This window comes from Ornithorhynchus anatinus, chromosome X5 (assembly GCF_004115215.2).
Source record: "Ornithorhynchus anatinus isolate Pmale09 chromosome X5, mOrnAna1.pri.v4, whole genome shotgun sequence".
Lineage (NCBI taxonomy): Eukaryota > Metazoa > Chordata > Mammalia > Monotremata > Ornithorhynchidae > Ornithorhynchus > Ornithorhynchus anatinus.
This window is the reverse complement of record NC_041753.1, coordinates 22202038-22226323: the sequence shown is the minus strand read 5'-3', so window position 1 is coordinate 22226323 and position 24286 is coordinate 22202038. Positions and strand designations below refer to the sequence as shown.

General features: G+C 43.0%; 1 protein-coding gene across 2 annotated transcripts in view; it reads right to left on the bottom strand.

Moving 5' to 3' along the window:
- Positions 1-24286, bottom strand: part of ABCA1 (ATP binding cassette subfamily A member 1) — a 137280-nt gene that overhangs the window by 95468 nt on the left and 17526 nt on the right. For both annotated transcript variants that reach the window (XR_003756014.2, XM_029055713.2), the window contains exons 2-3: positions 13069-13221; positions 3389-3482 (exon numbers count right to left, since the gene is read on the bottom strand). Coding sequence is in view for 1 of the 2 variants with exons in the window: in XM_029055713.2 (XP_028911546.1) it covers positions 3389-3482; positions 13069-13134 (160 nt within the window). In the remaining variant the exon portion in view is untranslated. The remainder of the gene's footprint in view (positions 1-3388; positions 3483-13068; positions 13222-24286) is intronic.

Genomic DNA, 24286 nt, shown 5'->3' with positions numbered 1-24286 from the left:
GATTCTAAGCATGATCAAATATATACTCATTTGTTCTAGCAACCTCAGAAAGATCCTCTCACCCAAGGCAAGAACTAAAGTATGCCAGGTGAAAAAGGAAGAAAATGAATTTCATTCATATGGCTGCCTTTACACTTCCAGGGAGAGGTGGGCCGCTCATATTTTGAACTTCTTTACAAAGCTACTTCACTGCCAGGAATGCTAGCAGAGGTACAGTACGGTGATCTTGGAAAGAGCAAAATGTGTGAGCTGAGGAACAGCAGCTGAAGAGGGCAGACATATAAGCCGGAGAGTTGGGCAAGAGTCATCCTATAAAATGTAACGACTATTATGCCATAGCAGGACGAGGGTGAAATGAGTGAAGCAGCTGGCCTAAGCACTTTAAAGAAAAGGATACGGTTGTACCCACTCCATATAATAACTATGGCACTTTAATGGTAATTCTATGATTCTACTTCTTCAGGGCTGCATGGTGGTGAGAGGGGGCAGATAAGGAGGTCACCAGGTCCGCAAACTAGTCCTTGACCTCGGGGAAGCATCAGAGTCAGCAGCAGTAAGTAACACTTCAGTCAGCATGACCCTAATTTTGCAACTGCTGCTGCTACAGGAAATCTCAGGGGTTGCAATATAAGAGTGAAAGCAGCCACCACAGCAGAGAGAAGGTCCAGAGTAGAACTGTACTTTGACTCTGTGGGCTTCTGGACTGCTGCTGCCGACTCACAGGAAGCCCCCAGAACAAGCCTTCAACCCAGTGGCTGCCCCTTCATTCTCTCTCCATCTCCCCTACCCTACTTGACCTCTGTGGCAGCCTCGTAGTGTGGGGAACAGGGTCAAGGGAGAGGAAGGCAAAAGAAAGGGAGTGTGTTGCTTGGCAGGTGAAGAGATGGCCTGCTCTCAGGGGTTAAAGGAAAGGATGGCTACCTGGCTCTCCTCATGCCAGGGATTGGAATGATGATGGTCTATCCAATGGGTGAGTCTGCAAAGCCCAAGTGAAGAGAAGACCCGAGTGGTTATCCAATTGACAGTCCACAGAGGTAGCCTAAATGGATAATTGAGCCCCCAAATGGATTTGGGGCCTGAATCATCTAGTTAGGTTGAATATGGAGCAAATGAACTAGTTCAGTGCTCAAACTTTCACTTTGGCGGGGGGTGGGGGGAGAGATATACAACACCCGGCAATGCTCAGACTATGTTCCAAAGGCATCACGTGCTCACTGGGCAATTTCTGTTTCCCCAGCCCCTCCTTGGCTAGCCCTGGTCTATCCAGCTAGGGTGTAGAGTGGATTGGTGACTGAGGCCATGGACAGTTGGACAGGAGAAGCCTCATAGATTTCTTTGATGGATGCATTCACATATTAATATTTCAGAAAGAAATAAGTTTTGCAATTTAAATAGGACTAAGAATCCTGGCTCTGCCACAAGTCTGCTGTGTGACCTTGGGAAAGTCACTTCATTTCTCTGTGCCTCAGTTCCCTCATCTGTAAAATGAGGATTAAGAATGTTAGCCCCAGGTGGGACGGGGACTGTGTCCAACTCAATTTATCTTCTATCTACCCCAGGGCTTAGAACAGTGCCTGGCACAGAGTAAGCACTTAACAAATACTATTATTTTAACATGTACCCATTCAAGGTTCAATGCACTTTAAATAATGTTTAAGTCAAATTCCAACTTGACATTTTGGAATAAAATACTCTCTGCTTCTCCTCAAACAACATACTCTCTTCCAAAAGAGGAAAAAGAATGTGCTTCTATTCCACTCAGAGAACAATCTGGATTTCATTATCACCACTAAGAAGTTCTTTCTCAGTGGAGTATCGAGGCAGCTTTTAGAGAACGTTTTGGGAGTCAGTTTTTAAAAGGGAGTTTGAAGAAGTCTAGCTTCAATCTGCAAATCAGTAAGTGATTATTGATGTTTACTGATTGGGCAAGGTGATCGAGAACAGATCAAGGTCAAAGACAGCTTCGGGCAGCCATTTTCCCTCATACTTTCAGAACAATTTTATTCACGCGGTAGAAGACGAAGCAGCCGGCAGGGATTTATCAATAAGTCTAGATTCTTTCTTAAAATCTGATGGACTTTGCTGGTTAATATCTCCATTGTGAATGTTCAAACCTTGCCCAAAGTCAGGTAAGGGGTAATACTAGAGTGTAGGAGTGGGCTTAAGGTAGCCGGGGTAGAAAGATGAAGGGGATGGGCCTGGAGCCCTAAAGCAGAGTCAGGTGACAGAAGAGGAGACAGAGTTAAGCCTGGAACCCCCTCTAATCTCCAGAATAGCATTGCCACTGGATCCCCACAGCCACTGGATCCAGAGACCATACCAGTCCAAGGAGTTGTACAGCAGCATCAGGAGTGGAAACCCCAGGCTGAGCTGGGGGAATTTCCATCGGGGGCAGAGGAGGCTTGAGCACACAGCCAGTCGACAGTAGTCCTCCAGGCCCAGGAGAGATATACAACAGCAGCAGCAGCAGCAGCAACAGCAGCAGCAGCAGCAGCAACAGAAGCAGCAGAAACTTAAGAGCTAGGCCAGTGGGGTCTGCCACGGTCTACCAGGGAGGAGCCCTCATTAACCCTAGAATAATGCTGCCTATCAGCTCATGGCCAGTTCTCAGCTACTCCGTCCCCTATCAGATACAGATTCACTACAGGACCCCTTAATATCCATTTTAGAGATATTTAAATAACCAGACTCCCTCAACCTCGGCTCCCGCCGCTGAGTCCTGTGGGAGCAAGCAGGGAGGTCAGAGGACTACCGACAACATGCTCACTGACTACAGGTTCTGCGAACTTCCAGAAAGAGCCTTTTTGGGAGTGGCCTTTCGACACCATTATATGACGTTACCGATGTTGCTCGGCAAAGGGAAGCCTGCTATCTTTAGCATCATCAGTGGCCACCTTAGCTCAGCAAACTGCTTCAGCCCAGCTGGAAGTATCCTCCTATGCCACTCACCTCCCAAGTGCCAGACCAGACCGGGCTTGGATGAGGCCGAATGCAGAGCAAAGCTGGCTGCATAGAAGCTCTTAGAAAGTACATGATGTCACAACACTGCTACATTTTTAGATCGTGATCCACCCCAGACTTTGCAAGAGCAAGTAGCTGGGTATGAATATAGCATTTGAAAAAGATAACAGACACCGGAACTGTAACCTCAAAGGGGAAAAAAAAACCTCTCCCTAAGAAGTACTTGAAAAGCTTTTAAAGCGTAATGTCTCCTTCAAGCAATTTTTTTAATAGCCCTTTCTTTCAGCCATTACTATTCTGGGACTTTTCTCTCTTTAATTAAGCATCTCTTGAAAGTTTAAATTTAGATCCTGCCACGTTCCAAACAACTCTCCTGCTTCTAGTTTGCTGACAAAACATCTATCACAGGACTCTGCTAGGTACTTACATTCATGTTGTTCATAGGGTGGGTAGTTAAGTCGTACTGAAATCAATATAAAGAAGATAAACAGTGGCCAGGCCACCTCCAGGAACAGCTGAAACTGAAAAAGAAAAAGAAAAGAAAAGAACAGTGAATAAAGATATCAATGATAAAATAGTTTCCCTTGGCAAAATGGCTTCAGGCAGGGAGCAGCGAAGCAGTTAAGGTTAGTACAGTAAGTCATTCTACACACTATATACAGTCGATATTCAATTACCTATGGTAATAAGGGCAGAAATAGGATGAATTTTTGAAATGTACAAATATGAAACCAGACCTGAAATCCCCTATTAGGCAACGTTATCATGAATTTTTGCCCACTCTCGGTCCTGCCACCTGACAGATGGTTGACAGGATTCACAGAAGTCTTTATTTAAGTTGTGGTCACTCTGGCAAAGATGGGTGGCAGAAGGCAGCTGGGAGCCCAGAAAGGAGAAGAGCAGCAGGAACAAGATCAGATAAAAAAAAAAAAATCGGTGACTGATTCGGTTGCCACTATGACTTCCACCCTCTGTAGTTCCCATTCTGATGGTCCAAGCTTAGAGTCTTGGGTACTGACAGAGAAGGTGAGGAGCAGCAGCAATGATCATGGTAGCAGCAAAAGCTGGATTGGTTGCTGGCTCTTTTTTTTTTTTAACCTTTTCCCACTTTTTTGCTCTAAACCGATGACATATGCTTCACTATGTTTTTCCTTGAGTGAAGCAGTGTGGCTTACTGGAAAGAGAACGGGCTTGGGAGGCGGAGGTCATGGGTTCTAATTCTGATCCACCGCTTGTCAACTGTGTGACTTTGGGCAAGCCACTTAACTTCTCTCTGCCTCCGTTACCTCATCTGTAAACTGGGGATTAAGATTGTGAGCCCCACATGGGACAACCTGATTACCTTGGATCTACCCCAGCGCTTAGAAGAGTGCTTGGCATATAGTAAGCGCTTAACACGTACCATTATTATTATTATTGTTTTGTGTCAGGCCACTTTTGCATCTCTTCCCCTCCACCTCCCCAATCTTATAGCCATAATGTAGACAAACAGTAGGAAGAGAAATAAAGAGCTTCAATATGTAATAGACACAAACTGGATAAAGAGTCCCTGAATTTGCTTTTTGAAGTGTTGGGAATATTCCCTATAATATTGAGACTATACCATGCGAAAAGAATTCAGAGGGTTTCTTTTGGGAAATGCTGCTTGAAGGAATTATGCTGCTCACTTTTCTCGTTTGTTTAAATTGCTGTTAGCCTTGTTTCTCAGAAAACTGAATTGAAGCAACCTAGTATTTATGTAACCAAATGATAAGGATTAATTTGTATTCCCTCCATTTTGGAGTCACTATGAAACAGATATTTATCTAAAGCTATAAAAAAAAAGTCCTGATCTGCCACCCTCACCACACTTCAGCGTGGCTCAGTGGAAAGAGCATGGGCTTTGGAGTCAGGGCTCATGAGTTCGAATCCCAGCTCTGCCACTTGTCGGCTGTGTGACTGTGGGCAAGTCACTTAACTTCTCTGTGCCTCAGTTCCCTCATCTGTAAAATGGGGATTAAGACTGTGAGCCCCACGTGGGACAACCTGATTCCCCCATGTCTACCCCAGCGCTTAGAACAGTGCTCGGCACATAGTAAGCGCTTAACAAATACCAACATTATTATTATTATTATTATTACTTGTCACACTCAGGGGGCACAGACCACCACATTAAGGAAAACTTGCATCGTAGTATTTGCCCCACGCCTGATGTGACAAACATGCTCAGAACCGTTTCTTTCGACACCACATTGCGTCCTAGCCAGAGTGACTCGTGCTATCAGAAAATCATTCCCTAATTTTGCCATCGGGTTCTAACCGACACCCATGATGAAAACCTGCATTCTCGCAGAAGCAGCCTGGCATATCTCGCAGAAGCAGCCTGGTGTAGTGGATAGAGCACGGGCTTGGGAGTCAGAAGGTAGTGGTTTCGAATCCCGGCTCCACCACCTGTCCGCTGTGTGACGTTGGGCAAGGCACTTCACTTCTCTGTGCTTCAGTTACCTCATCTGAAAAATGGGGATCGAGACTGGGAGCCCCATATGGGATAGGGACTATGTCTAACCTGATTTGCTTGTATCCACCCCAGCGCTTAGTACAGTGCCTGGCACACAGTAAGTACTTAACAAATACCACAATTATTATTATTATTATGTATATATATTAAAGGATGCCAGACCCACAGAGATGTTAAAAAGGCTGGGAATTTAGTCTAAAATCTTTGTGTTGAATTAAAAGATTTACAAGTCTCTTTCAAATGCATTTATCATTGGTAAATCTAGGACTGGAAATTATGGATTTCTAGTCATGCATACTAATGGAGAGTGAATTGAACCAAAAGTAAATTAAGACTTATAAATTAATGTCATAAGAAATCGAGGGCTTTATAGTTTTTATAAATCTCAATTTTAAGTTTGTGTAGAAATCATTTGTTCAACTAAAACTCTTGAAAAAAAAAATAACCAACAAATCTCATGCTTGCTGAACATGATGTTCCTTCCAAATGCTCCCAGGTCACAGGAGTAGGATTTGTATCTCAGGGCAAGATATAATCCAGGCTGCTCTTGTATCTGCTCCTGTCTCTAAAATTAGTCCCTGACATTCAAGACAGAACTCTCCTTCCCCCAAACAGGAGAAAATCCTAAATATTTCTCCCTCTTTGAACCTACTTCTGAAAGTCTAACCTTATGCACAGTGTTTGTTTTCTGCTAAGGTCTCCATCCTAATCCTCCTTCACCTCTCAGCTGGCTTTGACACTGTGGACCAACCCCTTCTCCTGGAAACATTACCTAATCTTGGCTTCACCGACACTGTCTTCTCCTGGTTCTCCTCCTATCTCACTGGCCACTACTTCTCAGGCTCTTTAGCCAGCTCCTTCTCTGCCTCCCTCCCTCTGTCACCAAATCCTGTTAGTAATTGCTAAAATCCACCTTCCTCTCCATCCAAACTGCTGCTATGGTGATCCAAGCATTTATTATATCCCCCCTGACTGCTGCATCAGCCTCCTCGCTGATCTCCCTACTCCAGTCCATACTTCACTCTGCTGCCCAGGTCATTTTTCTAAAAAAAAAAACCCCAACATTCATGTCTCCCCACTCCTCATGAACGTCCAGTGGTTGCCCATCCATCTCTGCATCAAACAGAAACTCCTTACCATCAGATTTGAAACACTCAATCAGCACGCTTCCTCCTACCTTACCTTGCTGACTTCTTACTATAACTCAGCCCACCTACTCACCGAACGTGTCTACCAACTCAGTTATACTGTCTTCTCTCGAGTGCTTAGTACAGTGCTTGGCACATAGCACTTAATAAAGACGATAGCTTTCACTTCAATCTCATCTATCTTGCTGCCGACATCTTGCCCATGTCCTCCCTCTAGCATGGAACTCCCAACCCCTTGGTATACGACAAATCACTACTCACCCACCACACTTTAAAGTCATCTTAAAAACACTACTCCTCCAAGAGGCCTTCCCTAACTAAGCCCTCTTTTCCCCTACTCCTTCTCCCTTCTGCCTTGTCTAGGTCTAGGCACTTGGATTTTTGTCCTTTAAACACTTGATATCCACAGCACTTATGTACATATGCATCACTGATTTTAATGTCCATCTCCCCCTCTAGACTGTAAGCTTCTTGTGGGCAGGGAATGTGTCCAACCCACTCTGTTGTACTGTACCCTCCCAAGTGCTTAGTGCAATGTTCTGCACACCGTAAGCTCTCAATAAATACCACTAATTGATAGACTGATCCTCAATGTCAAGATAAGCGTTTACCCTTCAAATTAAACTACTGATCCTTACCTATTCACACCCCAAAACACAGTCTAAAATAAAAAAGGAAGACTATGCCAAAACAGTTGTTTTCTGTCCTGATCAAGGGCAGTATTGCAAAGGGGATTTTTATTTAAATTACAGTTTTGCTTTTTTTGATATTGATTTTTGTATGCTATGCATATATTACTTGGCTCATTTTAGTTTTTCCATTAAATATACCTAAATTCTCCTTCAATGATTTACAGAACTCTCGTTGAAAACAAGTGCACACATTTGTCCCCTGGGCGCTCCTGATAAGAGAGGCAGAGGTCTTTAAATTGCTCATCATTCACAGAGATTTGCCTAAAAGGGACAAACCTGCTGCACCTTTGGAAAAAAAAATCAAGAAATCTGCATAAACCTTAATGGCTCTAAGCGTATCTCCCAAACCAGTACAATTTGATACTAGCACTCCTTGTTGCAATTCATTTCATTAGGATTCAAAATAGCTTATATTCAAGCAGGGGTTAAAAGGATATTTTTTCCATATGCTTGAATCCTTGTATGGTGTCTTGAGTGTGCTGTGAATCTCCCTGATTGAAAATTGCTGCCCGGAGTTCAAGCCCTAGCTTTGTGCAGCTCTGCCCGCTTTGTCACCACCCTGTTTGGTTTCTGGAGGCATCATCCCCTCCCTCCCACACACACTTCCTCAGTGTGCCTTCAAGGAGATAGGGTGATAGGACTTTGAGGCAAGGGAAAGCCTGTAAATCAATCTATCAAAAACGCACCTGTACATTTACCATCTAATTGATAGGCTGAATTGACAGGTTTCCTAGGGTGGGTTCTGATGATTTCTCAAAAATTAATTCTGCCCCATCAGACACCACCAACCACAAACAAATGCATTTTTTCATTTTCCAAAAAAAGTGTAACATTGTGTGTTTTTCATTCTTTTTTGTTAGTTTCTATTTCCTTAGCTTTCCTGGGCTCCCTTTGTTCAGTTATTTGCTAATTCATACGATATGGAGAACTTCACAGTCATTTAGCACAAATTAATTCAGTTCTATAGTAAATGGCGGGAGGACAGAAAAGGAACAGGAAAACCAAGCCACTACAAATGTTTCTCTGTGTAAAATGAAATACTCCCCCCTTTCCCCCCCCCCAGGGGGCTAGTTCGAGAAAGACAAGCCTCAGGAAATATAAATTGGCACTTGGTATAGCCCATCTCCAACTTGCTTTCAGTTATGGATCTGATTCCCTGCCAGTAAAGCAAGCAGCAAAAACAGATAATATAACACATTAGAATTGCTAATCAATTGTCTATTTTAGCAGAAATATGACCCCCTGAGCTTGGCTTTCCTTCTTTAATGGGGATAAGTGGGGAAGCCAATACAATTTAAAAAAAAACCACCACTGCCCGCTGGTTAGGATATTTTATAGTATATTGTAAGAAAGGTGTTGAGATTTTTGCACAATTGTAGCACCTTCCTGACCCCCAGTTTATGACACGCAAGGGCCTGTTCCCCAACCTCTTTCTCTCTATAGCCAAAGAGAAAATATTAGAGTTGAGAACCACTAAAATCCAGTCCACCCCTACCCCTCTCAAAAACCTTGTTTATACTGAATGGCTTCCACCCACACACAGATTTGTGCCAGTTTGAGCTTTGCACCCAATTTTCGCAATTCTAATCTCGATGCACTCGCCTTTTTTTTCCAAGAGAAAAGAAAGGGGGTGGGGGACATACGCATGTACTGACCACTACCTTGGGTTGATTCATCAGGAAAGCCTCCCTTCCTCCTCCCCCCACCCAATCCCACCAATTGCCCCAACTAAAATACAAAAAGCAAGAAAAGTTCTACCCCAAAAGAAATCATCGGGCAACAATAAAAATGAAGGGAGCAAAAGGCTACCAGTAGAGTAATAATTGCAATATAATTACACTCTGGAGTTTCTTAATTTAATATTCTTCCCTTCCCGGTGCCCTATCTGAAAGATCACAGAGGAATCATTAACAAGCCTTTGAGCCTTAGGGAAGGAAAAAAAGAATGCAATTAAAGCCATCTCTGCTTGAGGCTTTCAGTGAAAGGTAACTAATGAGCCCTTAAAACAATTACATATCCTGCATTTGCCCCCGAGGGGCTAACAGTGAAGAGGGAAAGCTGGCTACTGCTGTTACCTTTAACCAAAAGGCAATGAAGCCTCAGAAGAGAGTCACCTGTCCCCGCAAAGAAGATCAGTAGTAAAAGCCAAATGGTCCTCCTTTTTTGATTCAATAAAGGAGTAGTCAACAGTCCCTTTGAGCAAGATGGGACAGTGACTGGCTGTCTGTCTTCAATCCAGCTCCAACTTTCTGAACTGCATGCTCTCATCAGGCAAGGGAGATATTCCCCAGGACCTAAGGTCCAGAGATTCAAGATTGTCACTGAAGATGAAACCAACTTCCTTTCATTAAATACAACTAAATGCATTTCTTCTAGAAATTAGGACAGGAGGCAGGAGGTAGCTAGGACACAATACTAGACTCGCTCAAAGAGGAGGAAAACTTTAAAGAAAGTTAAGCAATATTTAGCCCCACTCCCAGGATCAAACCCCAGGCTTTTGCAGTCTATCCCCTCAAATATTCATCACTATAACTCCTACACTTGTAAACTTCTGATGGCAATCAATTGACGGCAGATTGATTGATTGATTGTAGAGGAGTCCCAAAGGGAGGTTTCCTTTTAAAAGGAATCATCCATACCATGTTATATATTGCATTTCACTTCTTCCAGGTTACTTCTTGAAACCTACCCGTATTAAACTAAAAGCCCTCTGTTATAAGTTCACAGTAGCTCAGACTGGGAAGGAGATATTTTCTAAAACAACATTTTTTTTTGCTCAAAAGCCTCCAATGGTTACCTACTTCTCGCCACAGCAAGCAGAAGCTCCTGACCATTGGCTTTATGGCATGCAATAAGCTCTCTCCTCCCTAGTTATTAGTAATAAAAATAATAATAATCACTGTGGTATTTGTTAAACCTTACCAGGTGCCAAGCACTGTACTAAGCACTGGAGAAGATATGATAATCAAATCGGACACGGTTCTGACTCGCACGGGGCTCACAGTCTAAGGGGGATCGGGAAGAGGTATTTCATCCCCACTTTATAGATGAGGAAACTGGCATAGAGAAATTAAGTGACTTATCAAAGGTCACAGAGCAGGAAAGTACTTATCCCCACTCCCACCACACTCAAGCTCACATACATGGGTCCTCTCAAGCCAACCTACTCACGGGGCCTCGTTTTCGTCTGTCTTACTGCTGACCTCTTACTCCCTCCCTCCCTTCTGCCGGGAACTCCCTCTTCTTTCACATCCCGCTTCAAAGCTTTTGTGAAATCACACCTCCTCCAGGAGGCCTTCCCTGATTCATCTCCCATCTCCCTCCCCACCCTATTTCCCTGTTTACTGCCACCTCAGCACTTCCATGTCTCCAACTTCCAGCACTTATGCACATATCATTAACCTCTGTTGCTTTCCCCCTACTTAAGGTACTTGTTAAGCATTTACTATGTGCCGAACACTGTGCTAAGCACTGGGGTAGATACGAGTTAATCAGGTCAGGCACAGTCCCTGTCCCCCATGGGGCTCATACTCTTAATCTCCATTTTATGGATGAGGTAACTGAGGCACAGAGAAGTTAAGTGACTTGCTCAAGCTCATACAGCAGGCATGTGGCAGAGTCCAGAATAGAACCCAGGTCCCTACTTGCGATCTCTTTATTAGTTTCTGTCTTTCCTGCTGGATTGCAAACTCCTTGAGGTCGGGGATCATGTCCGCCAACTCTATTGTACTCTCCCAAGTTCTTAGAATTATGCTCTTAACAGACTAAGTGCTCAATAAATAGTATTGACTGATGGAACTCTTTGGTTTCCTTGCCGACTCCAACCTACTATTCTATCACAAATTTTTGGAGGTGCCAATTTAGAAAGGTGCTATTGCTCCCTGTCCTTCAGTTTCTTCCAAACTCTGTTACTGATTCCGTGGAAAGAGTCTGATTCTGGACATGGGGGGGCCTTGGTTCTAGTCCCAGATCTGCAAGTAGAGGAAAGCCTATTGGAGCTACTCCATCTGTGGTCAATCAATCAATCAGTCATTTGATGGTATTTATTAGGCGCTCACTGTGTGTGACAACACTGTACTGAGTTGCTTGGGACAGTACAATCGAGAAGTGAAGACTTCTGACCGAAGAACCACCTCGGGTATTCTTAGAGTAGGACAGAGTCAGCAGGAATCCTAAAAAAATTAACTGAAATCCTTGAAGGCAACTGCCTGCCGGGAATGAATTGATTATAGCGTTAATGGTTTACTTGCTTTTTCATCCCCGCAGGTCACGTTCCCAGTTCAGCACTACATGGGGCCAGTGCGTACAAAATCTTTGCGTGCTTTTTGTAACGTGGTGCACCCTTACCCACTTACACGCTTGCTGCACCCCATGCACCCCAAGAGAGGAGGAGTGGCAGCAGGCAAGCCAGTAGCACCACCATCAATTCCTTTGTGCAGGGTCTCAGGACTGAGAAGAGGTTCTACCACCTGTTTCCCCCAGCAAGTCTTCCAGAAACGTAACCAACAGAGAAAGAGCTTGAGTGATTACTATTAGTATAGTGCTCCCGCTATTTCTAGTGATCATTTAATCTTAATAACTGTGGGAATTAACCACGATCCCCAATACGGTACAAAGTAATAAATACTGCTTCCTTTGATTCGGGGCCGTTCACTGGATGCTTTTCAGTGCAGACGTCACTAACCTTCTTTGGAAGGAGAACATTATTACTCCCAAGGAACTGAGGAAGATATTGAAACAGGCAGGGGTTGACTGACCCGCTCAAGGTCAAGAGGGCCGCTAATATAGTAGCAGGGTGGCTTAGTGGCAAAAGCACGGGCTTGGGAGTCAGAGGACGTGGGTTCTAACCCTGACTTCGCCACTTGTCTGTGGTGTGACCTTGGGCAAGCCATTTAATTTCTCTGTGTCTCAGTTAGCTCGTCTGTAAAATGGGGATTAAGAGTATGAGCTCCATGTGGGACAACCTGATTAGCTTGTATCTACCCCAGTGCTTAGAACAGTGCTTGGCACAGTGTAAGAGCTTAACAAATACCAGTATTGTTATTATTATTACAATCCCCAAAGAAACTTCCATACCCCGAGCGTCTTAAACTGAAATTATGAGACTGAGAAGGGCACAGCTGACATAATAGAAACAAATTAATTCTTGGTCCCCCTGTTGAAAGCATAGACAAGATTGTCCTTATCCCTAGATAACGCTTTGTGTCAAGGACACCAGCTAGTCGAGAATTGAAATGTTACACTCAAGAACTCATATACGTATACTCACACGCACACAGACACGTATACACATTACTCAAAAACAGCACTCAGTTGCAAGGAACTCAGGCTCAACTCAAACTGGTAGCTTAGAAATGCAGAACACCACCCAGGGGAAGCTGGCAAACTGAACAACGGGGTGGGCATGCACAATTCTACCGCTTTTAGGGGAGGTGGCTGAGTCAGACATCCAAGCTTCCAGGGTGGGTGTCCACGAATGAGTACTTAGAGCTCAGGGGCTTCAATATCTACCTTTGGGAATGCCAACTCTGTCCATTAAGACAGACCACCCTTATCGTCGCCCTTGTTTTCAGCCTTCTGGGAGGCATCTGTATCCACTTACCATCAACTACCTCCCTCCACTGCTTACTGGAGACCAAGCCGTTCCTTGGGACTAAGTCACACACAAGAGTCATAACACCCCTCTACCGTTCCCTTCTGGAAAAATGTTTTCATTGGAAAACTTCAACAACTTATGAGGCAAAAAAGTCACAGAGAAACATAAGCTTACTGTTTGTCTTTTCCTGAAAGTAAAATTCTTCCAAAGCAGCAGTCCAAGCTGAGACCAAAAAGCCATCTTTCCTCAGCATGCAGGCACAGCTCCCCTGGTGTGACAGGGGCAGTGGCAACAGCACACTGCAGGGACACTGTGGCTGGTCATTAACTGGAAGATAAAACAGGAGAGGAGGAGAGTTCTCATTAGTCATTACAGCAAATCCCAAACCAATGAGGATAGTCTCTTATCCTAAGACCATCCACCTCCCAAATCTTAGCCATGATAATAGTCAGGAATCTCATTTCCCATTCTCAAACCTTTAGCAACAATCACTGCAATGAAACGGTGCTCCAACGGGGAAGGTAATTATCCAATCAATGGCATTTACGGAGTACTTACTGTGTGCAGAGCACTAGATCTAGTGCTTGGGAGAGTCCAAAACAACAGAGTTGGTAAACACATTCCCTGCCCACAAGGAGCTTACAGTTTAGAGGGGGAGACAGATATTAAGGGGAAATTATGACTATGTACCTAAGTGCTGTGGGGTTGAGAGTGGGGTGACTATCGAGTGCTTAAAGGGAACAGGTCCAGAGGGAGGACATGGATAAGGGGTCGGCAGTGAGGTAGGCGAGATCGAGGTACAGTGAGTAGGTTGGTGTTAGAGGAGCTAAGTGTGCGGGCTGGGTTGGAGTAGGAAATCAGTGAGGGAAGGCAGAAGAGCTGGTTGAGTGCTTTGAAGTAAGGAGTTTCTGTTTCATGTGGAGGTGGATGAGCAACCACTAGAGTTTTTTGAGGAGTGGGGATACATGAAACTGAACTTTTTCTTTTTTCTTTTTTTTTAAGAAAAACTACCCAGGCAGCAGAGTGAAGTATGGACTGGAGAGGGGAGAGACAGGAGGAAGGGAGGTCAGCTAGGAGGCTGATGCAGTAATCGAGGTGAGATATAAGTGCTCAGATCAACACAGTAGCCATTTGGATGGGAGGGAAGGCAGATTTTTGCGAAGGTAGATCTGACAGGATTTGGTGACAGAATGAATATGGGGGTTGAATGAGAGATGAGTCGAAGATATGCCAAAGTTATGGGCTTGTGAGACAGGGAGGAAAGTTGTGTGATGGGACAGTCACAGAGAGGACAGGGTTTGGGTCTGTTTTGGACATGTGAAGCTTGAGATGTCAGCAGCGGGACAGCCAAATAGCGATGCCCTGAAGGTAGGAGGAAATGCAACACTGCATTTGTCATGTGATCTGATGTCATCTACGAACTATTATAATCATACTGTCGATCATAAAGTGTTAAAATTTCTAAGAAGAGTAAATGAATAATACACATTTGGCTTACTATTACTTGAATTTTGGTTCCCTTGAATAAGGAAACCTTGAAAGGAAGTGCCACAGGCACCGAAAGCTTCATCTGAACCCCTTATGTGACTCACGATATTTCAACTTCCTGCAAACCGTTGATCAAAGTAACTCAAAAGTATGACCTTTAAAACATACTGATTCCACCAATAACATAGCTTCCAAGCAATCCTATCAAGGAGTAGGAATCCATGGTATCGTTGACTATTCACCACAGTGGCACCACAACACTTTTAAGGGAAAGGAAATGCATCATCGATGAAGCTGTTTAGTTACAGCAATTCACCAAATCAATCCATAAAGCTAACAAAATCCTTCCAGACATCAGGATTTACCTAGCGACGGCCTAGCTTTATGGCTAGTTCTACATCATGAAGCTTCTTTCTCTCCACAGTTCTAGCTCTCAAGGTGTTTTTGTCCATTCTTCTCTCTCAGAGAGATTTTTGGCCCTAGATAACCAATTCCAAACAAGAACTAGCTTGTGACTTGTTTACTCAGTGGGAGTAATGGTTGAAGGCTTCCCAGTAGTTATCTGTGGGGAGTAGGGGAGAGGGAATGGAGAAGGGATGAAAAGAGGGTAACAAGAAGCTCTAGATAGGGACAGGGACATAGCTAAAATCCTTTAAGGACAACTTTTCTGTTTAGAGGATAAGCCATTTTCTTTGCCAATAAACCCTATCCATAAAGCTAAGTAGTGGGAACTTTCATGCTATGTTACCAATCAATACCGACTACATTTATATTGGAATGAACTCACATCGGAATTGAATGGGCAACAAACAGGATGCCTTCTCCCACAGAATGCCCGTGCAAGGATTTACCAGAATAGTAATGTCCCAGGAGATCAGCACCTATCTTCATGACTACTGCAAACTTCCCAAAGTAAAATGAGAAGCAGCAGGGCCTAATGGATAGAGCATGGGCCTGGGAGTCAGAAGGACCAGGGTTCTAATCGCAGATCCACCACATGTCTTCTGTGTGACTAGACAAGTCCCTTAACTTCTCTGTGTCTCAGTTTCCTCATCTGTAAAATGGGGGTTACGACTGTGAGCCCCACGTGGGACATGGACTGTATCCAACCTGATTAGCTCATACCTACCCCAGCGTTTAGTAAAGTACCTGGTACATAATGAGGACTTACCAAATACCATAAAATAAAAGAACAAGGTTGCCCTGTAAATGCATTTAGGTAAAGGAGCAATAAACTGCCTGAAACCAAATGCCCGGAATCCGATCATTAGTGTTTCCCCAAAAGCCCAGTAGTTCTTCAGACAGGACTAATGGCCAGTAACATCACCTAAATTTATCAGAGATCCATGGTGAACGTGGAGAACGTGGAGCAGGAGGTGGAGAAAAGAAGGAGCTCAAATGAAAAATTTACAAAATAATCAGATGAGAAACTCCAGACAAACCTAAATAACCAAATAAAGATTCGCTTCCTCAATCCCAAATCTTATAAAGAAAAATAAAATGACATAGTAAATATAAGCACCTTATGAAAACAGCAACACACAAAAATGAGCTTTCCAATTCTGCCCTTCCACTTTATACTCTACTGGTCAGAATGGACCTGTCAAGAATTTGTGAAGGATGTGATCAGGACAAGTATGGAATTGTTGGTCACCAAAACCCACAATATTTACAATGGGCTACGAAAAGAATCTTAAGGCTGTTCACCCACAAATCATGAGGATGGATGTCAAGGAGCGCCCACAATCACACTATTGCTTCAAACATCCTTTGTTGCCATTGTTGGACACAGAATTGTCACCACTGATCTATCCAATAATGGCATTTTTTACGTTCTTATAGTGCCGGTTCTTCTCCTCTTTATCGGGTAAAACTGACTCATTTTAGAGAGGGCAGGGAGGTTTACTGAGACAAAAAAAATGGCAGCCCTTGGACTACTGGATTATTTTCCTTCACTCTATACTGTTGCAATGGTCTTCTCAAAGAGAGAACTGGCCAACACAAGGACTGTTCTGCAGTAGGAATGAAAGCCAACAAGTAATTTCCACATCAGTTTTCCAAGAGAGCAAACAAATATTGGTGCTTTAAACTATATTTCCAAACATTTACAATCAGGGTTTGTCACACATTGACATCCACCTCACACATGATTTCCAGTCGCTGGTTATCAAACATCCATTTATGTGAGGAAAGAGCAAAGTTCTGCATGAACGTGAAATCCTGACAATTAACATGAGGAGTCGGCACTTTTGGATCCACGGTGACATCAACTGACCAGTTTTTCAAGATAAATTATTGACTCATCCAAACCACTACATGAAAAAGGTGATTTATATTAAAATAGCTTACATTGGACTGTTACTTCAGCAATGAAAAATTACTGGGGTGTTTAAAAAATAATTTAAATGATCTGTTAAAAGAGCTGGAGGAAGCCAAGTTGGCTTTGAATACCTGATCTGAATTCTCGGAATCAGCTGTCTACATCACTCAATTTCACCGAATAATTGCCAAGTCTCCTTTGCTTTGTGCCGTTTGCTCTAATGCGGTTTTTTTTGAGCAGCTTACAATTCAGAAGCAAAAAGAAAAATTGGTCTACCTTACGACAAAAACTAATAGTAGAGGGAAATACAAAAATGTCAGAGGGATTTTTTTCTAAGCAGAGCAAATTACAAGCTGCAGGCACTATTAGGCAATGTGTCCTATATCATTAGTTTAAGGCTTCAATAGGACAGCGCGAGCAAAACATTTGGCCATAGGTATTCTTCACATCTCTTCCCAGCACAAAAAGTTTCCGAGAAATAGACTTGTGTTAGTGTTGCAGTCTGCCAGGAGTGTCCATGAATGGGAAAGGGAAATTACTCATCAAGAGTTCAATTTTTTTTTCTTTTCAACTGAGGCATCGTGATGGAAGATGTCTATTCTCCAAATAATAAACAAACTTCCATTAAAGCTTAGCATCAGACACTGAGATTGGTGGCAATCTCACAAGAGGTACCAAATGGATACAAACCACATTACCCAGCCTTTAGCTTTGGAGTAAGAGCTGACTTGGATCAGTGTTTCTGAACTCTTTCCTTTCATCCGAGAAGAAAACCACATTAGCAAGAGGCATCTCTAGGAACAATTTTGATGGAATCTTGGCTACCATATTAACCACAAACTAGAAATATTGAAAGTTTGGGACTGAAACTCGGGAGAGCTGAAAAGTCAAGGACCTGGAGCGAACAATAGCATTACCGCAAACCAGAACAGCTGTTCAAAATTCATATAAACAGTTCCAGTCAAGAAATATAGAGTGGTGAGGGAAAGAGCAGAAAAGATTCTGGAATGTAGTCAATTCTGTTATAATATCGGGGCGTTACGGTCTAGTGGAAAGGACATGGGCCTGGGAGTCAGAGGACCTGGGTTCTTAGCCCAGCTCTGCTACTTGTCTGCCGTGTGACCATGGGCAAGTCACTTCACTTCTCTGTGCCTCAGTTACCTCATTTGTAAAATGGGGGTTAAGACTGTGAACCCCATGTGGGACATGGACTGCATCCATCCTGATTAGCTTGTATCTAACCCCAGCACTTAGTACAGTGCCCGGCACACAGTAGGACTTAAGAAATATCATAAAAGGGGCGGGGGGGGGGGGGGAGTTCATTATGCACATTGGCTCGAACACTGCTGAGATACTGGTAATGTTCTTCTGATAACACATGCCTGTATAGCTAGAACACGGTAAACGGTTGTAAGCAGGCATTCAGCACCGGACTTGGCATGAGAACAATACTCCCACGTTAACGAAGAACTGACTGTCCCAAAAAGAGTGATTTAATAGGGCTCAGCTATAAACTGCATGTGCTTCTAAACTGTGATATCTGCAGGAAGCCATCAATCAATTCCTGTGCACGGGTTCTCAGTCCTCCAGCCTCAGGACTGAGGCTCATCTGTCATTCCTGATGGGAGACCCAGGCCTCGTCAGCGTAGCTACCTTTTAGGAAATTATAAAACCATATCTATCTATATCTGTTGCCGAATTGTACTTTCCAAGCACTTAATACAGTGCTCTGCACACAGTATGCACTCAATAAATACGATTGAATTGAATGAAAGTATGAGGGATTTCAAAATCTCACTAATTCTCTCCAGCCGCCTGCCTCAAAAGTTTCTGCCCATGTTTCAATTTGATCATCGTTGTTACCCAGCAAGCAGCATGGCCTAGTGGATAGAACCCTGGTCTGGGAGTCAGAAGGGCCTTGGTCTAATCCCAGCTCTGCCACTTCTCTGCTGTGTGATCTCAAGCAAGTCACTTCATTCATTCAATAGTATTTATTAAGCGCTTATTATGTGCAGAGCACTGTACTAAGTCCTTGGAATGTACAATTCGGCAACAGATAGAGACAATCCCTGCCCATTGATGGGCTTACAGTCTAATCGGGGGAGACAGACAAAAAAAAAGCAATAAATAGAATCAAGGGGATGTACATCTCATTAACAAAATAAATAGGGTAATAAAAATATATACAAATGAGCAGACTTCTCTGTGCCTCAGTTACCTCATCCATAAAATGGGAAGTAAGACAGTGAGCCCCATGTGGGACAGGGACTGTGTCCAATCTGATTTGACCATAACCACCCCAGTGCTTAGAACAGTGCTTGGCACATAGTAAGTGTTTAACCGATACCATAATTATTATTATTACTTGCCCTCAGTATTAATCAGTCTTGGAAGGGCTATATCTCCCGTTTCACTTTGGAAAAGGGTTGTCCCCATCCCAAAATGGAGTGGATTTGGATACATGCTTCCCTATCCTCTCAGATTGTAAGCTTTGTTTGGGAAGGCTCACTGGCCACACAATTTAAAGGTTGCCTTTGGGATTTTGGGTAGGAGCGACATTGACTGGTTTGGCCACCAACACGGTAGCTGATGAATTGAATCTTTGGGCATACTTGCTTTCCGGTCATCCAAGAATGAATGTTTTTGGTTCAGTGGTGCCTGCTCAAACCACCCAGGATGGTGTCTTGTTCGCCTTTTTTTTTTTTTTCTGTCTATTGGTCTGAGCTACTTATTGCCTGGAAAGGCATTTGCTCCCAATTTCCAGCAATGGAAATGTCAGAATATTGATTTCTTTTCAGTCTGCCTTGGCACACAGAAGCCAGAAGCCTAGCATGCTCAGGGCGAAGTTGTTTTAGTAGGTGATGACTGGAGATATAGGATACATTGCAACTTGATTTAGCTACAGTTGGTTTGCCTCCCTGATGGAAGGGATTCTTGAGTTCCCCTATGATTTCTTAATTTTCTCTCTCATTCTTGCCAGACCTGAGAAAAACTGCTCACGCAGTGAACACACAAATACTGCGGGCTCATTTTTAGAACAAATTGCTAGGTATGCCATACTTTCTTCATGCCAAAACTGTTTTTCTCCATCACCTCTTATAACCACATTGATTATGTTTTTAGGGCATTTGGTCATAGGAAGGCCATTATCTCGCCCCCTCCCTCCCCCCCCCCCCAACCCAGATTAATTCCACACACAAAGCTATATTTTTACAGCTGTTTAGGGAAACTAAAAACTCTTGTGAGGGCTTTTTTCTCCCGCTTCCTACCTCACTTCTGCACTGCACAAACATTCAATAGCTTCAAAGGAAGCTTTCTGCAAACAATTCAGCTGTTTGCTTTGGGGATGGATGGGTACACCTTATGGGTGATGAACCTTTCCCCTAGAAAGAAGTTACTGTTTCAACATTATTTTTCAAGGAACAAATCAAATTTAATCAGACTCCAATATGACATTAGTGTGTGAGTGGATGTGTTAAAAATAGGACATTAGTGTGTGAGTGGATGTGTTAAAAATAGGCTCCCCAATTTACAGAGCCCAAGCCTTCCCACCCCAAACTAAAATAAAGATTCTGGTAAATTCTTTTTTATACCAAATTGAATGGTAATCCAATCAAGTTCCCATTTGTTTTAGGGGAGTTGTGATAGGGAGTGGCTATCTTTTAAAATGCTTACATGAGTAAAGGCAATTTGCAGTTTGGCCAAGCTTAAGTCGGTGAGGAGAAAGCTGCCTTGGGGCAGACCTCATATACTGTCTTCTCCCAGCCCAAATAAATTAAATTTAAAAAAAAATTCAAAAACATTCCCCAGAAAACTGCCATTTCCACTGAAGGTCCCAGGACATGGCTGCACACACAAGATGAGGCTTTACTAAGTAGACATTTTGATCCCTGATGATTATTTCAAGTTACAAAATAATTAAAGACACATATTAGGGCTCTTGAGGCTTCTCAGAATGATGGCCTGTTGCGTATGATTCAAGTTCAGAACCTGTACTGTAAACAGATATATGAAAAAGAACAGAACATGGATGACTGGGCAACCTTAGACCTGAGGAAAATTCCTGGCTCGTTTTGAGAGAGCAAAAGTTCCTCAGACCTCAAAGGTTCCTGTGTGACCTTAGTACATCAATCAATCAATCAATTGCACATACTGTGTGCAGAGCACTATACTAAGCGCTTGGGAGAGTAACAGAGTTGGTAGATACACTCCCTGCCCACGATAAGCTCACAGTCTAGAGGGGTAGACAGCCATTAATATAAAATAAATTACAGATATGTAATTAAGTCCTGTGGGGCTGGGAGGGGGGATAAATAAAGGGAGCGAGTCAAGGCAACGCAGAAGGGAGTGGGAGACAAGGAAAGGAGGGCTTAGTCAGGGAAGGCCTCTGGAAGGAGATGTGCCTTCAATAATGCTTTGAAGGTGGAGAGAGTCACTGTCCAGGTGTTCCAGGCCAGAGGCAGGGTGAGGGGTCGGCAGCAAGATATACGAGTTTGAGGTACAGTGAGTAGGTTGGCATTAGAGGAGCAAAGTGTGCAGGCTGGATTGTAATAAGAGAGCAATGAGATGCGGTAGGAGGGGGCAAGGTAACTGAAGTGCTTTAAAGCTGATGTTAAGGAGTTTCTGTCTGATGTGGAGGTGGATGGGCAACCACTGGAGGTTCTTGAGGAATGGGGAAACATGAACTGAACGTTTTTGTAGAAAAATGATCTGGTCAGTAGAGTGCAGAGTACTGCAGGGAGCTCAGCAAGGAGGCTGTTACAGTAATCAAGGCTTGGATTAAAATGATATCAGTTTGGGTAGAGAGGAAAGGGTGGATTTTCGCAACCTTGTAAAGGCTGAACTGACACGATTTAGTGATAGATTGAATATGTGGGTTGAATGAGAGATGAGTCAAGGATAGCATCAAGGTTATGGGCTTGTGAGACAGGAAGGATGGTGGTGCTGTTTACAGTGCATGAGGCTTTCTCATTTTTTCCTCAAAACAACATAGGATTTGTAATTTCTTCAGAGCCCCATTTCATACTTAGCAAATCAACCAAGGATAGGAACTCTACCAAACGGAACTGACCCCCTACAGTGACAACATTGAGTAAATGCCTTGAACTCTGGACTTCACTGGCCCAGAGTCAAGGATAAATGCAATGTATGCCATACCCTACATGGGACAGGGACTGTGTCCAACCTGATTATTTTGTACTTGCCCCAGTGCTTAGTACAGTACTTGGCACAGTAAGCACTTAACTACCACAATTAGAGTGCTAGAACAATCTTCTTTCCTCAAACATTTTCTTCTTTCACCACTAATCAAAGTGGTGTTATTTGTGCTGTGTGACTATATAACTTAAAAAGTCACACATTCATATGTGAACTTCACTTTCAGTGGTGTCTTCTTCAAATATGAACAACTACATGATAAAAGTAGCATTTGTTAAGCATTTATTATGTGCCCAACTCTGGGGAAGATACAAGATAATCGGGTCATGTATCATCCCTGGTAAACCTGGAACTCACAGTCAAGGGCCAGGGAGAACAGGTACTTAATCCTCATTTTACAGATGAGGAAACTGAAGCACAGAGAAGCTAAGTGACTTTCCCAAGGTCACACAGCTGGAAAGTGGTAGAGCTGGAATTAGAACACGGAGCCTCTGACTCCCAGAGGATCCTAGTACACTCCTTACCAGAGGCTTTAAAGCACTCATTCATCTTGTCCTCCCCATCTTACCTTGCAGATTTCCGACTACAACCCAGCCCTCCCATTTCGCTCCTTTAACACCAACCTCCTCACTGTACCTCGATCTCATCTATCTCACTGACAACTCTGTGCACATGTCCTCCCTCTAGCCTGCAATTCCCTCCCCATTCATATCCGACGGACCACCACTCTCCCCACCTTCAAAGCCTACTAAACTCACATCTCCTCCAAGAGGCCTTCCCTGACTAACCCCTCATTCTCTCACCTATTCGCCCTCCCTTTTGTAATGCCTGTGTACTTGGGTTTGTATCCCTTAAGCATTTTGGTCATCATCCCTACACCAGCCTCACAGCAATCATGTACATATCCTCCTATTCTGCCTTTCCCTTATCTGCAATTTATTTTAATGTCTGTCTCCCCAGTTGCTTTCTGAGGGTAGGAATCCTGCCTACCTGCCTCCCAAGTGCTTAATATAGGGCTCTGCACATAGTAAGCACTCAATAAATACCATTGATTGATCTGATTCTGTTATCCATAAGAATAATCAAGAGCACTTTTTGAAAAGTAAGAGAGTGTGTGTCCATAAATATGCTTTATGTTGCTGTCGATGTATTTGCTCAAAAAAAAAAGTTAAATGTTTTATGACATATCAACCCCTTTAGATAAGTCCCGTGAGGTCAGGGATATCTTGCCCTGTCTATGTAATTTCCTCAGGGTCCACTACAGTGTTCTGTCAAAGTGGCTATTTGGAGAAATATTTGCAATAAATAAATCAACTTTAATAAATGCGATACTACGTACATGGAATGAAATATATGAACCTCAGACCTACATTTCTAAAGTCTATAGGACAGTAGGTGATAGGGTTGTGGTAACAGATAAATTTGGACTTTAGGCTGCAGCATTAGGGATTTAAATTAGGTGTAAAGGACAATTTCCTAACAGTGAGGGTAGAAAATGAAACGAATCACTGAGGAAAGTTATGGAATCCCCATCTTCCACTTACCTGGGATGGTTTAATTGGGGTTTCAAGGTCTTCTCCAACCCTATAATCCTATTATGCAGCTAAAATCTCATTTTAATTAAAATTTGAAACTTAACGGCAACTCAGCTATTCACAAGGGAAATCAAAGAGAAGCCAATTAGTGAAATGTCCCAAGATTCAAGTCTGACCAACAAGCAGAACAAATAAAATACAGTTAAGTCTAGTGTTTGAAAATTATTAGTTTATTTTTAACCAAAAGCGATCTTCCTTTTGACTGCCAATGACTTTGTGATTTCCCTTTAGTGAGAGCTCTAAGTGTTTGTACTGTATTTAGGTAACTGCAACGATTACAACCAAAGTCTGAAATCTACATTATCTTAAAGTACATCTATTTGAACCCAAGTGAACGATCTTAATAGAGTGAAATCAGTTTCTGGGAGCCTGTTATTCCTGGATTGGTGACAACTGTTACGTTGTACTCTCTCAAGCACTTAGTACAGTGCTCTGCATGCAATGTGCTCAATAAATATGATCGATTGATTGAATACTATCAATTTCATCAAAACAGTCAGTGTCCTAGTATAGCACTTAGGATCTTTGTTACAAATGCGGGGATAGGGTGGGGTGGCAGGGAGAGTAAGAAAGGCACTGAAGTGAATGTGCAAGTGTAAATGTCTTCAAAAACGAAAAGAATCAGTTTAGTTTTTGTCAAATCACAGTTCTTTGGAAATTTGGGCCCATGGTTCAATCTGAACTTAGCTGAATTTATTTGGTTTTGTTTGTTTTTAGAGAGTTTGGAGGTGGGGGTGGAAGTTGTTTGTTTTTGTTTCTTAAATGTGGAGAGACTTAGTTTGGGAAAAAGTCTTTCTGAAAGTAAACTCAATGTCTGAAAGAAAAAAAAAAT